Here is a 14992-nt window from a genome sequence, read left to right on the forward strand (position 1 = left end):
ATCTTTCCACGAATCGAGCCCTTCAAAGCATAATAACAGGAAAAAAAAAAACACAATATAAGGACAGAAACCACACCCTAGAAAAAGCAAGAAAGTAATCCTTCAACAAACTTAAAAGAAGACAACAAGAACAGAATACCAACTCTAACAATAAAAATAATAGGAAGCAACAATTACTTTTCCTTAATATCTCTTAATATCAATGGACACAATTCCCCAATAAAAAGCCGTAGACTAACACTGGCTACACAAATAGGACCCAACAGTTTGTTGCTTACATGAAAAAGACAGACACTACCTCAGAGTAAAAGGTTGGAAAACAATTGATATGATAAGAAGTTCAAGTCTCTGAAGAAAGAAATTACAGAAGGTCTGAGAAGATGGAAAGATCTCCTATGCTCATGGATTGGCAGGATCAATATAGTAAAAATGGCTATCTTGCCAAAAGCAATCTATAGATTCAATGTAATCCCTATCAAAATTCCAACACAATTCTTCAATAAATTAGACAGGGCAATTTGCAAATTCATCTGGAGTAACAAAAAACCTAGGATAGCAAAAACTCTTCTCAAGGATAAAAGAACCTCTGGTGGAATCACCATACCTGACCTAAAGCTGTACTTCAGAGCAATTGTGATAAAAACAGCATGGTACTGGTATAGCGACAGACAAGTAGACCAATGGAATAGAATTGAATATCCAGAAATGAACCCACACACCTATGGCCACTTGATCTTTGACAAGGGAGCTAAAATCGTCCAGTGGAAAAAAGACAGCATTTTCAACAAATGGTGCTGGCACAACTGGCAGTTATCATGTAGAAGAATGCGAATTGATCCATTCCTATCTCATTGTACTAAGGTCAAATCTATGTGGATCAAGGAACTCCACATAAAACCGGAGATAGTAAAACTTATAGAGGAGAAAGTGGGGAAATGTCTCAAAGACATGGTACAGGGGGAAAATTCCTGAATAGAACAGCAATTACTTGTGCTGTAAGATTGAGAATCGACAAATGGGACCTCATAAAATTGCAAAGCTTCTGCAAGTCAAAAGACACCGTCAATAAGACAAAAAGGTCACCAACAGATTGGGAAAGGATCTTTACCTATCCTAAATCAGATAGGGGATTAATATCCAATATATATAAAGAACACAAGAACGTGGACTCCAGAAAATCAAATAACCCCATTAAAAAATGGGACTCAGAGCTAAACAAAGAATTCTCACCTGAGGAATACCTAATGGCTGAGAAGCACCTGAAAAAATGTTCAGCATCCTTAATCATCAGGGAAATGCAAATCAAAACAACCCTGACATTCCATCTCATACCAGTCAGAATGGCTAAGATCAAAAATTCAGGTGACAGCAGATGCTGGCGAGGATATGGAGAAAGAGGAACACTCCTCCATTGTTGGTGGGATTGCAAGCTTGTACAACTACCCTGGAAATCAGTCTGGCGGTTCCTCAGAAAATTGGACATAGTACTACTGGAGGATCCCACAATACCTCTCCTGGGCATACATCCAAGATATGTTTCAAATGGTAAGAAGTACATATCCTCTACTATGTTCATAGCAGCCTTATTTATAATAGCCAGAAGCTGGAAAAAACCCAGATGTCCCTCAACAGAGGAATGGATACAGAATATTTGGTACATTTACACAATGGAGTACTACTCAGCTATTAAAAAGAGTGAATTTATGAAATTCCTAGGCAAATGGATGGACCTGGAGGGCATCATCCTGAGTGAGGTAACCCTATCACAAAAGAACTCACATGATATGTACTCACTGATAAGTGGATATTAGCCCAGAAACTTAGAATACCCAAGGTACAAGATACAATTTGCAAAACACATGAAATTCAAGAATGAAGAGGAAAGTGTAGACACTTTGCTCCTTCTTAGAACTGGAAACAAAACACCCATATTAGGAGTTATAGAGACAAAGTTTGCAGCTGTGGTGGAAGGATGGACCATCTAGAGACTACCATACTGGGGATCCATCCCATAATCAGCCTCCAAACTCTGACACCATTGCATACACCAGCAAGATTTTGCTGAAAGAACCCTGATATAGCTGTCTCTTGTGAGGCTATGCCTGGGCCTGGCAAACACAGAAGTGGATGCTCATAGTCAGCTATTGAATGGAACACAGGGCCCCCCATGGAGGAGCTAGAGAAAGTACCCAATGAGCTAAAGGGGTCTAAAACCCTATAGGTGGAACAAAAATTTGAATTAATCAGTACCACCAGAGCTCATGTCTCTAGCTGCATATGTATCAGAAGATGGCCTAGTCGGCCATTATTGGGAAGAGAGGCCCCTTGGTCTTGCAAACCTTATATGGCTCAGTAAGGGGGAACACCTGGGCCAAGAAGTGGGAGTGTGTGGGTAGGGGAGTTTGCGGGGAGGTTCTGGGGGACTTTTGGTATAGCATTTGAGTTAAATGAAGAAAATACCTAATTAAAAATATGTAAATACAAAAAATTATGGTGTATTAATACCACATGGCTTTTCATAACAGTGAGACACTTTAGCTTCTGGCATCACCCCCATACTACTCAGACACATGAAGTTTGCTTGTTTGTCGCAAAGCAGCCAGTGGGCAAAAAACTGTCCTTGCATCTACAACTGACAGCATGTAGTCCAATCTGTGAACAAGCAGGACAATGATGTACTTTCCAAAACCAAGGTAGTCCATTCCTTCAATAACTTCTGCTTCACAGATTTGCCATATATTCTGGGCCCAGATGACACCACCTTTCTGTCTGTCTGTCTGTCTGTCTGTCTGCCTGCCTGTCTCAATACTGTAGAGAATTCCTGGGTGACTGTTCAGGTGTTCAGTAGACTCTACAATGTCTATAGTCTTGGAAGCTTCTTGCAAAACATTTCATGTTTATTCAGGTAATATTTAACCTTCTCAGGTCTGTGGTGGAATTGAAGACTACATAGTTATAGTCACATTTAGCTTAAGCTGTTTAGTATTTAAGAAAAAGAATACAGTTTAGGTTGATAAATGCAAATTACAATAGCAAGTGTTTTAGGTACAGAACTTGGAACTCGACAAGATAGGATAGATAATGGAGTCTGTTCTCCAAAATTGCCAAATATATATAAACTGGGCATTGTGAATATAACTCTTACCTGATGGTTTTCACAATTGTTCTTAATGTATATAAATTTAGTGATGATAGTGAAAGTACAGTTTATTGGACTAAAACGGAGAGATGTTTGTAGCACATTTTTTTGGCAAAATGTGTTAAGTTGTATCGCTGTCATTCCTCACCTGCCTTAGGAATTCTCTGACTGGCTTTAATAAAGAGCTGATAACCTATAAATAGGCAGGAAGGGAAAGGCAGGACTTCTGGGAAGAGATAGGAATTGGGGGAGATAGGCACATTAGATTCACCAGATAGACGTGGAGGAAGGAACAGATGTCAGGACTGAAGGAGAGATAATGGACCATGTGGCAATAGTGGATTGGTATAAAAAGAGTTATTGAGTTCTACAGGCTAGTTGTGAATAAGACCAAGCATTCATAAATAAATATGTCTATGTCATTGTTGGAAACCAGTTTGGGGAAACAGTCCAGCAATACCATCTTATTGCAGGGACATTAATGAGATACATTTTTACATATGTAAATGGGAAAATGAGAAAAAGCCCCCAGATAAAATTTATCAATGTAACAAAGAGAAGGAATATTTACGTTCAGTTTGTGTTTGTGTGTGTGTATTTGTGTGTGTGTGTGTGAAGATATTCATTGGACTCAGATTGCACCACCTTTCTGTATATGCATAGGATAATTATGGGGGATTACTTCAACCTGTAACAATAACCTACATTTTATTTTGGTTGTTGGATCCATCTGGGAAATAAGATTATATGCAACAGGGCATGATGTGAAGAGCAAACTATATCAAACATATCTATAACCTATTGGTCTAATAGCCAAAGTGGATAAACTTCTGGTTGTTTTTATGAGTTCCTCAGGGTTATACTTGAGTCCACAATTACCTTAGGGTACTACCAGCCATCCAGAATAAAAACTTTCATTTGGCTATAAATAGTTTCTATTTGGTCATCTTTGGTGGATTCACAATAATTGTTGGCCATATGGGCTTTTCTAGAAGCGTAATCCTTTCTCTGATTTCTGACCTCTACTATGAGCTTGGAGAACCACAAATTGAAAAAAGCAGGATACCTTTAATATACAAGTGTAGGTATTTGGAATTTCCAGGGGTCAAAGTATTTTGTATCCTGTGCTATACAGATTTTTTTTGTGGGGGGGATTGTAATCAAACTTTGGGGTAACAACCTGAGCTTCAAGTAAGGTCCAGCTAACCATCCTCAAATAAGTCAATTAAAAGAACCAACTTAAATGTATATATAAAAAAGATTTATTTAGTGGAGCCACTTGGGAAGTGGGGAAAAATATCCAAAGATATACTGCAGGTCCATTATCAGGAAATGGAAATGAGATCCAAGTTTAGATATAAGTCTCAAGATATGTATATCTAAGCAGTCCCAGTCAAGATTTGTTCCTGCATACTACTGACCCATCACTGTCTGGCTTTCAGTCTTATCCTGTGAGGTGGGTTGCCAAATTTTTGGAACTGTGAAATCCCTTACTTGCAGATAACATCATGCTCTAGATGGGACCATTTTCCTCTCTCAGAATGAGATTTCTGGGAAAATTGCCATTATGGGGAAGTCCATTGTTTCAACAGTCTGATAGCCAGACTAAGAGACACAAGTACCCTTTTAGAATATCTTCACTTCTGCCCTGTCATTTATAGACTATATTTTGGCCTCAATGCAGCTCTGGTGGTCTGGATCTCTCCTTAAGCCACATAATAAATAATTTAAGAATATATCCCTACACGATTTTTACTTCAACTAGGGAAAATAACCTAATTTAGATGTTGTACCTACTGTATTTGAATTCTGGGATCTGTAGTCAAGCACTGGGGAAAAAAAAACTCAACTGGAAATTATAAAGTGTATCTTAATTACAAAATAGAAATGTTATCTCTAAAATGTTTTATTCTCTCTCTCTCTCTCTCTCTCTCTCTCTCTCTCCACACACACACACACACATACAAATGCTCTCACACACACACAAATTATATCTGAATGTAACATCAAGTATTTAGTTCTTGTTAAAATTACTTTATATGTATAGATAAGTCTTTGTGTTTTGTATTGTTTTGTTTTTCTTTTTTTCTGTGATTGGATCTTACGATGAAGTTTTGTCTTGCCTAGAAGTTGCTATGTAGACAAGGTGAGCCTTAACCGCATACAAACCACTTGCCCCTGTCTCCAGAGAGCTGGCATTAACAGCATGGATGGCATGAGGCACCATTTCCAGTTTGTATATGCGTGTTTTGTTTGTAGATGTGTGCATCACCTGAATTCCTGGTGTGGGATTGGCAGGAGAGGGCATTGGAACACATATGAATGGAAATTCAAACAGTTGTGAGCTGCCTTGTGGGTGCTCCAGAACCAAATATGGGTCCTCACTAAAGGCAGCAAGTGCCTTAAGTAGCCAGCCTCCAGGCTGTTGCTTATGACTTTCACCAAGCATGGGTTTTACTGACCTAGGCAGGTACTAGGGTTTCTCCCACACCTTTTAAAACAAACTCCCTACTATCTCATGAAAATGTACATAAGAGGTAGCCCCTTAAAACTGAACCCCAACAGTACAATTGCAAGCAGCTTTTCCAGAGACTTTCCTGTGGATGCCCTCATAATGGGTGGGCAGGACTAAGTGTCTCTGCCAGTTGCCTCTCATTGGCTATAGCCAAGGACATAAGCAGTGATGTATGCATACCACTGACTCTTATTGGCTGACCAGTGGAAGATGTGGGCTCTCCCTGGAGAGGGAGCTTTAAGAGGGGCTGGCAGTAGCCTGCCAGGTACCCTGTCTCTGGCTTTCCTGAGATCCTCTCTTTAGCCATTCACTGTCATCTCACAGAGGCTGGGGAACAGGGTCATACTTTATGAGTTAGACAAAGGATGCCTGCTAAGTCATCTGGTAACCTTGGGCATTGTCCAGGCTGGTGGTGATACAACCATGATGAACCTTCTACGGTGGATATCTTCATTCTTTCATGGGACGAACACATCTGAAGAAACATCACAGGAACCTCCTCTAGGTAATCTCTGTTACACCTCAACACACACACCCGCACACACCAGAAGACTCCTCAAAAAGGCTTTCCTCCACTTTAAGGCCAAGTGGGGCACAAATAGCTGAGATGGACCTGCTGCTGTCTTGGGTGGCCATTGAGCAGGAGGATGCCCCTAGGTTTCCAAGTTAGGACAGTACTGAACAGTGTCCCAAGCTCCTCTGGTATGCCAAAGCTGAGTGTGTTTAGACCAACTCACATGACATGTGACACAAGTCTCTGTGGCTGTACTGTACCTAAGCAGGGGGTTGGGGGGGTTAGACGAAGTCAAAGAACACATGACACAAGTCTCTGTGGGCTGTATCGTGTCAAAGCAGGGGAGTGTGTAGACCAAGTCACAGAACATGTGACACAAGTCTCTGTGGGATGTGCTGTCTCTTCCTTCGCATCTTGTCCTTGAAAGATGCCTTTGTCTATCCCCCAGAGAAGGGGAACACCGCACTTTGAGAGTGAACTTAGTCTTGTTTTCCATGCACAAGTGTATCTGAAGCCAGGAGGCAGGGTTGTAAGGAGGGCATCATAAAGGGTGATGACCCTTTGTCCCAGCAGGATACTGGAGCCAGATCCCCAGACATTGCTTACACATTATGCTCATGAAAAACAAAAGAAAACTTGGCAATGTGTCCTTACATCTGCCCATGTCTTTTAGTGCTTTGTCAGAAGGGATGTTGGAGAATCTAGAGCTATGGCTATGCATGTGCTGCTGCTGCTGAGTCAGGTGTATACTAGTAATAGTATATTAGTTTAAAGGGTCTTCCTGAGCAGGTAGATAAACACAGCCCTTACATTCTCACTGGGATAGGTCACCCACAGCTGAAATAGATGTCATACAGGTGCCATTCAGTAGTCACAACCTTGGGATACAGAGATGGCTGTTGTCTTATGGTCAGAGAAGTGATGCTATGTTCTCCTATCTACAATGTTGTGTTGGTATTATTATTGCTGTGATACAACACTCTGAACAAAGCAACCTGCGAAGGAAAGGTGTTATTTGGCTTGTGGTTCCACATCTCAGTCAATCACTGAAGGAAGTCAGAGCTGGAACTCAAACAGGGCAGGAGCTTGGAGGCAAGAGCTGATGCAGAGGCCAGAGATCAGCTTTCCTTGTTGATCCCCATGCCTTGCTCAGCATGCTTTCTTACAGAAGCCAGGAACACCTCACTGGGGAGATCTACCTACAGTGGTTTGTGCTCCACTCCATCAATCACTCATTAAGAAATGCACTACAGGCGCCTACAACCTGATCTTATGCCACTTTCACCCCTGAGGTTCCCTCCATTCAATGACTCTAGATTGTTTTAAGCTACATAAAAAGAGCCAGTACAAATGGTCAGAATAGAACCTGTGTGTAATGGGTGCTTACATTTGACATGAACCGGTGTGACCTTTGTTTACCTGTGTTGTAGATAACTCCAGGCTTACATCTATTCAGGGATTTGTGTCCTCTCTGTGCAATGACTATGGTTGGATTAATGAATCCATATTCTTCAATACAGGTGTAATAAGTGACAACATGCCTCTGAACATTGGGACAAATGTCCTTGCACTTGTGGAAAAAGATGAAATAATTCATATCCTGAGAGCAATCAAGGTATGGCTGAGTTTATCCAAAGTCTCTAAACCTAGGGGGATTTTGATTTCTCTCTTGGATTAAGACAAGCACTAATGTTGGTATGGGCTGAGTTTAATAGGCTTCTACTATGTGTCTGCATTATCATATTTTTTTCTGTTCCTAAAGATTTGTTTTAGCTCTCTTTCTTATTTAAATATGTTTGAATGATGAAAATTATTGGATTTCATATCCATATTACTTCCATTCATAGCAAGAAGTTATTTCTCTTTTATGAATTAAAACAAATATAATGAATATGATAAACGTCATTTACTTTAATGTATTATAAAATCTTAAAGGTCCATTTAATACACAACGAGGTTTTGCTATGGACTTACGAAAGACTTAGTTCTATAAACATAATTTGCTAAGATATTTGCATATCATGGCAATTCTCAATTTTTGGCTATACTGCTCAAATTCATCACTTCACTCATAGGCTGCAGAAAAGCCTTTTATCAGTATTAATAAGCACTGGAACATTAGTAGTTGTGGTGGTGTTAGGTGTGGTGGTGGTGGTAGTAATAGTATTAGTGGTAGTAGTAGTATTTGTTATTTGTTGTTGCCTTGCTCTGTGTGGTGGTGTTATAGAAAAATTATTAATATTTTTATTATTATTATTATAAATTATTTAAAAAGTATTGACAATTGGAGAACTGAAAAGCATATTCCAGTTGTTTTTTGTTTTTTGGTTTTTTTTTTTGATTCCGGATAACATGAACTACATAAAAAAGCAAATTTGCACATTTCATTCATTGAGCCCAACAGATCATTCTGTGTTAGGGAAAAAGAACTTTATTATGGAAAGAGTATAGGTAATCTAGTATTTTAACCAATACTGCCTTTTTCTTGTTTTTAAATACAATCTTCCTATACTATAAGCCCATCTTTCTATCTTTTGGGTGTAACCACAATTGTTAAGTCAAGTTATAATTAGCATTGTGGTACATGCATTTGGGAGGAAGCGGCATATAGAATCTTTGTGAGTTCAGGGCCAGTCTGCTGTACATAATAAGTTCAGGTGAGCCAAGTCTACAATATATGGCTTAGTTTTAAATAAAAAAAAACCCTGATAAATTTTCTTTTTTAGATTTTTAAATTTTATGTGATGAATTCTCACACTCTATATTACATGGCCATAAATAGACTGAATCCTTGGGTAGCCTCCAACTTGCAGCCATCGTCCTAGTTTCTGAGACCTAAGTGCTAGAATTGAAGGCCTCATACACAGTGTCTAATTTCACTCATATTTCTTCCAGAAAGGTATATACAGGCTGGGACAAAAACAGTCAGCCTGCATTTGATATATGGGTGCTAAGAGAAGGATATACATGTTACTTTCCAACTTGCTCCCAGTGATGCTATCCTGTGAATTGAATCACCCTCTCTACTTCATTTGGTTTATGGAGACAAAGAGTGTCTTAGGGGCTTTCTGGGTCATAGAATCAATCTGTATGCTTGGCTCTGCTTGGTGATGTTCTTTCTGTGTTGAAAAAAATGAGAACTTGGAGGTGCCACACACTCTGTTCAAGTCAGCATGACAGGCTGTGTAGCCTAAAAGCCACTCACGAGGCAGAGAGTTTCAAGGAAGTTCACCTCCTAGAGTTTATCCATATACTCAGACTCTATTCCCACATTAGTCTGGTGTATGCCTCTAAGAGCTCTCATTTAATATTTTATTATAAATGACTCTTAAGATTAAATTCTGTTATAGTTAGCCTCCCCAGTGTTCCAAGATCCCAAAAGCTGCCAAGCTTAGAATCCTGTGAGAAGGCAATCAGAAAGTTAACCTATTCAGTAACTGATTAAACATTACAATAGACAGAGCCAGGCTCAACTGGTCTACAGAAAGAGCCAGGGAATGTCACTGAGATAGAAATCTTCAGTAAGGCTACATTGCATATTAAAAGCAAGTTGGTATATTCTCCTGACAAATGGAGATTCTACAGATACTTAAAATTTACACTCATATAAGAATTTAGCAAGGCCTATTTAATTAGGGGGGTTGTGATATTGCATTATTCTTGAGGCCTGCCAAGAGCAGAACCCCTTGGTGCTAGCCTTCACAAGGTTCAAAGGTATAACAATGGAGTGTAAAATCCTTGCCTGTCACTAAGCTGATCCTAGGCAGGACTGCTTTATCTTTACTGTAAACATTTACCTGGTTCCTGTAAATCCTTTGAAAGTCATTCCTTTGTTTTGTACCTGGTAACTTCAATGTACCTTGCCTGCTGTGACTCCCAACCCCTTATATTCTCTGTACTATAAGAAGTTTGATGCTCGACCTGACAAATACATTCAGATTCTATACAACCCCTCCTGTGTGCATCTGTCTGTCATTTCATCTAACGCTTTTCCCACCTGCGACTAGAGACCCATTCCACACAGACAAAGGGACCCAGAAGGTCTGCAGCAGGGAGGATGCAAGTTTGCCACAAAACCTGAGACGTTATTTAGGGTACAGTATGACTTTGGGTGAGTGTCGAGTCAAAATGCAGAAAGATCAGAGTCTGTGATGCTCACCTGACAGCATGCTGACAGTAGTAGTCAGATGGGATCCAAGCTCTTCCCTACCAAGTGCAAGGGATACTAGGGAATCAGTACCATCCCATCTGCAATGATAAGAAGCCATACACTGAGTGACAGGTGGCAACAGCAATTGTTTAATGTTGAAAACACCCTTTGGTATCAGTGACTTCAGATTCCATGATGATCTTAGAACATCAACTATCTTCAGTCTCTTCCCACTATGCATAATGAGTGCATCCAAACTAAATAGCACAGGATGAGGAAGGCAGCTCCTAATTATCATGCATACAGCTATTGTGATTCCAGATGTTCCTTTTTGCTACCTTTTGTGAGTCTTCCTGTAATATTTTACTAGCATGCACAATACTCAGTTTTGATGTTTCAAATGGGTAGCTAGTCACTGTTTCTGGATAATAGAATCATCCAGTATGGTTTGTGGGAGACAGTTTTCTGCTTTGTGATTATGTGGGTATTCTGTTCTCCTGTAAATAATATTCATCTTTTCTTTATGTAAGAAAGTTTCAAAGGAAAACTATTTCCACAAAGGTTCACTATCTTTGAAAATTCAGAATAATACTATTCCCCCAGACCATGGAGCCAGACATGCATGACTTGTTTTTGACAAAACTTCTAATGGTTGTTACTTCTCCCACTTCATGATGAACTCCTGCACCCAGGTCCTGATAGAGGGAGAACATTTTCCTTCCTTCCTTCCTTCTACAAACTGTGCTGCTCATTCTTGTATCAGTTGACTTTATTCTGCTCCAACCACATCTCCCAGGCAACCAAATTTTCTTCCATCAAGTGCACCACAAAACTATCCTCAGTTTACCCTACCCAGAGTGTTTCCCTCGGTGTGAATGCAACATTTTTCTCTAATTTGAATTAAAGCCATGATTGCAAATTGTGTAGAAGTGTACTTTTTACACTAATGAATTTTGAGTTCCTAGAAAGTAATAGCACTGCATTTCTAAAGTCAGAAGCTAAGTTTGTGGGTGCATTAAACATAGGTGTGGAACTCACATTTGCACGACACTTAGCAATCCACAGAGCAAGCACAGACACAATATGCCACCATCTCAGCTTCATAATATATCTTTAATGGGAAATGTATTTTCTAGATTTGAGAACAGTTGTTTAAACAATATCTGCCGCAGAAGAACTGTTTTGGAGTGCATAATAAAATCCATTGTCTCTGACATAGGACTATGTCCTTAAAGTATACTTAAAATGTCTTAAATAAAGTTTTCAAGACCATGGGGCCTCTCTTTCCAAAGATGGCGGACTAGGCCATCTTCTGCTACATATGCAGCTAGAGAAACGAGCTCTGGGGATACTGATTATTTACGTTGTTGTTCTACCTATATGGTTGTAGACCCCTTCAGCTCCTTGGGTACTTTCCCTAGCTCCTCCATTGGGGGCCTGTGTTCCATCCTATAGATGACTGTGAGCATCCACTTCTGTGCTTGCCAGGCACTGGCATAGCCTCAGGAGAAACAAGAAGTCGGAGTGAGTGGGTAGGGGAGCAGGGCAGTGGGAGGGTATAAGGGATTTTGGAATAGCATTTGAAATGTAAATGAAGAAAATATCTAATAAAGAGTTTTTAAATTAAAAAATGAAAGTGAGGTCGGCTCGGGCCTCCGCCGTGCTCCGTGGGCGCAGTGACGTGTGTTTGGCGCGCTGCGCACCGCTGAGGGCTGTGTCTGGTACCCGCTACCATGCCCAAGCGGAGCTGCCCGTTCGCAGACGCAGCCCCGCTCCAACTCAAAGTTCACGTGGGCCTGAAAGAGCTGAGCCATGGTGTGTTCGCCGAGCTTTACTCACGCGAGTTCTTCGAAAGAACCAAGAAGCTCCTTTTCCAAGGGGCTTGGGCCTATAGAGATCACATATCGAGCGAAGATTGTTCCGTGAACCACCTGCGGGAGTCACTGAAGTCTGGTGTGGTGGGAGCCCCTCAACCTGAGAGGGGACAGATGTTGATTGGACCTGATGGCCGACTGACACGGTACCAAGCTCAGACCTCAGAAGGTGGCCTTCCTAGGACAGCGCCCATCGCTTGTTCATTGTGCATGAGATCTGTGGATGGGAAAGCAGTCTGCAGCCAGTACGAGCGGGCCCTGTGTGGGCAGTGTGTATACACCTGCTGGGGCTGCGGCGCTTTGGCCTGTGTGTTGTGTGGCCTTGCAGACTATGCCGATGATGGTGAGAAGACACTGTGCACCAGCTGTGCTATGTTTGAAGCCTGAGGTGGCCACAGACAGTACAAGATGTTCACACTAAAGAGAGAGAAGGTGGCTTTTTATATGTTATGTTTTATACCTAGTAACAAGTGAATAAACCTCTTTATATTTGCAAAAAAAAAATAAAAATAAAAATAAAAGTGAAAAATAAGCATAGAAAAAAAAGTCTTAAATACTCTCTATAGTACTGTTATTTTGATGGGAAATCCTTGGTAAGGGTACATATTCCTGCATGTAATTTTTATTTCACCTGCAGTCACTGTCTTCCCTTATAGGTGAAAGCTATAAATGAGCTTCCTGCCGGTAGTGAGGCATCAAACCTTGGTAGAAGACTTTCTATTAGATGTGTCAGCTCAGTAACTGAAGAAGATGTCTATATCAACAAAGACACGTTTTTCCCATTATACATGTTTTCTGGAGGTAGGAGTTATAGCCTTAAAAACAGAGCAAGAAATGTAAGTATTGGGCTTGGGTTATAAGCTCTCCAGAGTGTGGGGAGCGTCCTTTTTCACAGAGCCTTCGCCTTTCCTTCCTGGAGGAAGATATTTAAGTTGACTAAGTACTGGGAAAATTACTTTACATGCAGGAACAGTTGGTCAGCATGCGGCAGTGAGGAAGGTCCTAGGGAATGTGGTGGGACCTGACTGCATTAATACTAAAGAATTGTCACTTTATGGCTGTTTCAGCATTCAGGCCTTTCAAGGGGGACTTGCTGCTGGTTGAGTATTCCACGAACCCGGACACTTCAAACATCAATATCCACTCTGTGAGCCCCCTCAACTCTGAGGATATGGATCAGGTAATTGATCACCATGTTGTCTTGTCATGGGTAGGCAGCTGCCTTTCCTTTTTACTGATCCCTTTCTTGAATAGGATTTTCTATATTATGTTTGGCAGTATACAAAATGTGTTCACTGATGAAAAGTTAGTAAGGAGAGAATAGTGGACAGGACAGAGAGAGAGAGAGAGAGAGAGAGAGAGAGAGAGAGAGAGAGAGAGAGAGAGAGAATGTGTGTGTGTGTGTGTGTGTGTGTGAGAGAGAGAGAGAGAGAGAGAGAGAGAGAGAGAGAGAGAGAGAGAGAGAGAGAGAGAGAGAGAGAATGTGTGTGTGTGTGAGAGAGAGAGAGAGAGAAAAAGAGAGAGATTATTTCCTTAGTTGTGTTTTCCTTGATGTTATGCTGTGCCGTGGACAAAAGTTGGAAAATCATCTTGGTGCGAGGAAATTGTGGAGAAAGTTTGAGTGCACTGGGTTTGAGGTATTCAGCCTGTTGATGAAGGTAGGTCAGAACTTGGCTAGGACGGCCTGAGAATGAGTTGTAAATTCAGAGATGTAGAGTGTGAGGTCATGATGGGTGATGGTCCTGCTGATTAGAGCTGGGAGTCTGGGGGTGTGGAGGGCCATCTGTGGTGGGTAACATGCTTCCCCAAACTTTTTGTCATCATTTCTCATCATAGGTCTGTGTTACTGGCATTGATGGAAGAAATGGTGTGGTGGAAGCCAACATCTTTTTCACCCTCGATTCTCTCCTTACTCTCCCTAGATATACACCTAGATTTTATGACATTGTGAACGTTACCGTGGTAGACAGCATCCAGTCCCACTACTCTTGCAGAGTGGTGTCTATGACTCCTGTGGATATGCTGTATTAACCCACACATTTGAATCTTTTTAAACATTACTTCTGGATTCTAATGCCTGGTTAAATAACATAGTATGAGTAAACAACATAAATGTGTTTGAAGTCAAGAATTTATCATTTGAGCACTCTCTTTGTTTTGTTGTTGTTGTTAATGGTAGTATCTGTTTACTTTTGGAAGATGACCTGTCAATTCAAAAATGTGCCCTGTTGGCACATATATACACATACTTGCTCTAACAACAGGGAAGCCAGGGCAGGTCTTACATGAGGTCATATCTTCATTGTTGGTGCTTCTGGGTTTGCTCATATTAATCTTTAACTTCTTTAAGTCACATAGAGTCCTCCTAACATGGTGTCCAGCAACTTTAAATTCTTACAACATAAGGGTCCATGATTCTCTGAAGAATGACACCAGGACTCAAATAGTACATAAACACAGAGTGTTTTATTCTGCAGAAGTCCAACATGCTGGGGTCTCCCATTATCAAGATAGACCCAGAATTGAGCTCTCTTGCCCAATTCAAAGTACTTTAAGGGAATCCAGGAATTGTCTTACTCTGTCTCTAGGCATTCCAGATCCATTACTGGGGTGTGGTGGCTGGAAACTGTTACTGAGGAATCCTGTGGTGGGTGGACTTTGTTTTAATCTGTCTCTAAGTTGTGGGGGCAGGCTGGAAACTGCCAACCCATTGTCCTTGCTTTAGGACAGGTGGTGGTGCAGTTTCTAATGGCAGGGCAATTTCTGACTATCTTCCTGAAGTCTGGGTTTTTAGGCCTAA

General features: G+C 40.8%; 1 protein-coding gene and 1 pseudogene across 1 annotated transcript; both read left to right on the forward strand.

Annotated features, from left to right (window-relative positions):
• The first annotated feature begins 6077 nt into the window (after positions 1–6077).
• On the forward strand, positions 6078–14223 carry LOC147004742 (cancer/testis antigen 55-like). The gene is made up of 5 exons (XM_085837735.1): positions 6078–6159; positions 7599–7783; positions 12849–12993; positions 13260–13372; positions 14029–14223. The coding sequence occupies exons 1-5, from the start codon at positions 6078–6080 to the stop codon at positions 14221–14223; spliced, it is 720 nt and encodes a 239-aa protein (XP_085693861.1).
• On the forward strand, positions 12027–12688 carry LOC147004743 (apoptosis regulatory protein Siva pseudogene; annotated as a pseudogene).
• Positions 14224–14992: the final 769 nt, after the last annotated feature.

Source organism: Mus caroli, unplaced genomic scaffold (genome assembly GCF_978045245.1).
Source record: "Mus caroli unplaced genomic scaffold, Mus_caroli_1 scaffold_5, whole genome shotgun sequence".
NCBI classification, from domain to species: domain Eukaryota; kingdom Metazoa; phylum Chordata; class Mammalia; order Rodentia; family Muridae; genus Mus; species Mus caroli.

Coding starts and splice junctions, on each gene's coding strand:
- LOC147004742 (XM_085837735.1), top strand. CDS start 6,078: ATGATGAACCTTCTACGGTGGATATCTTCATTCTTTCATGGGACGAAC. Junction 12,994..13,259: donor ATTATACATGTTTTCTGGAG/GTAGGAGTTATA, acceptor TGGCTGTTTCAG/CATTCAGGCCTTTCAAGGGG. Junction 13,373..14,028: donor ACTCTGAGGATATGGATCAG/GTAATTGATCAC, acceptor TTCTCATCATAG/GTCTGTGTTACTGGCATTGA.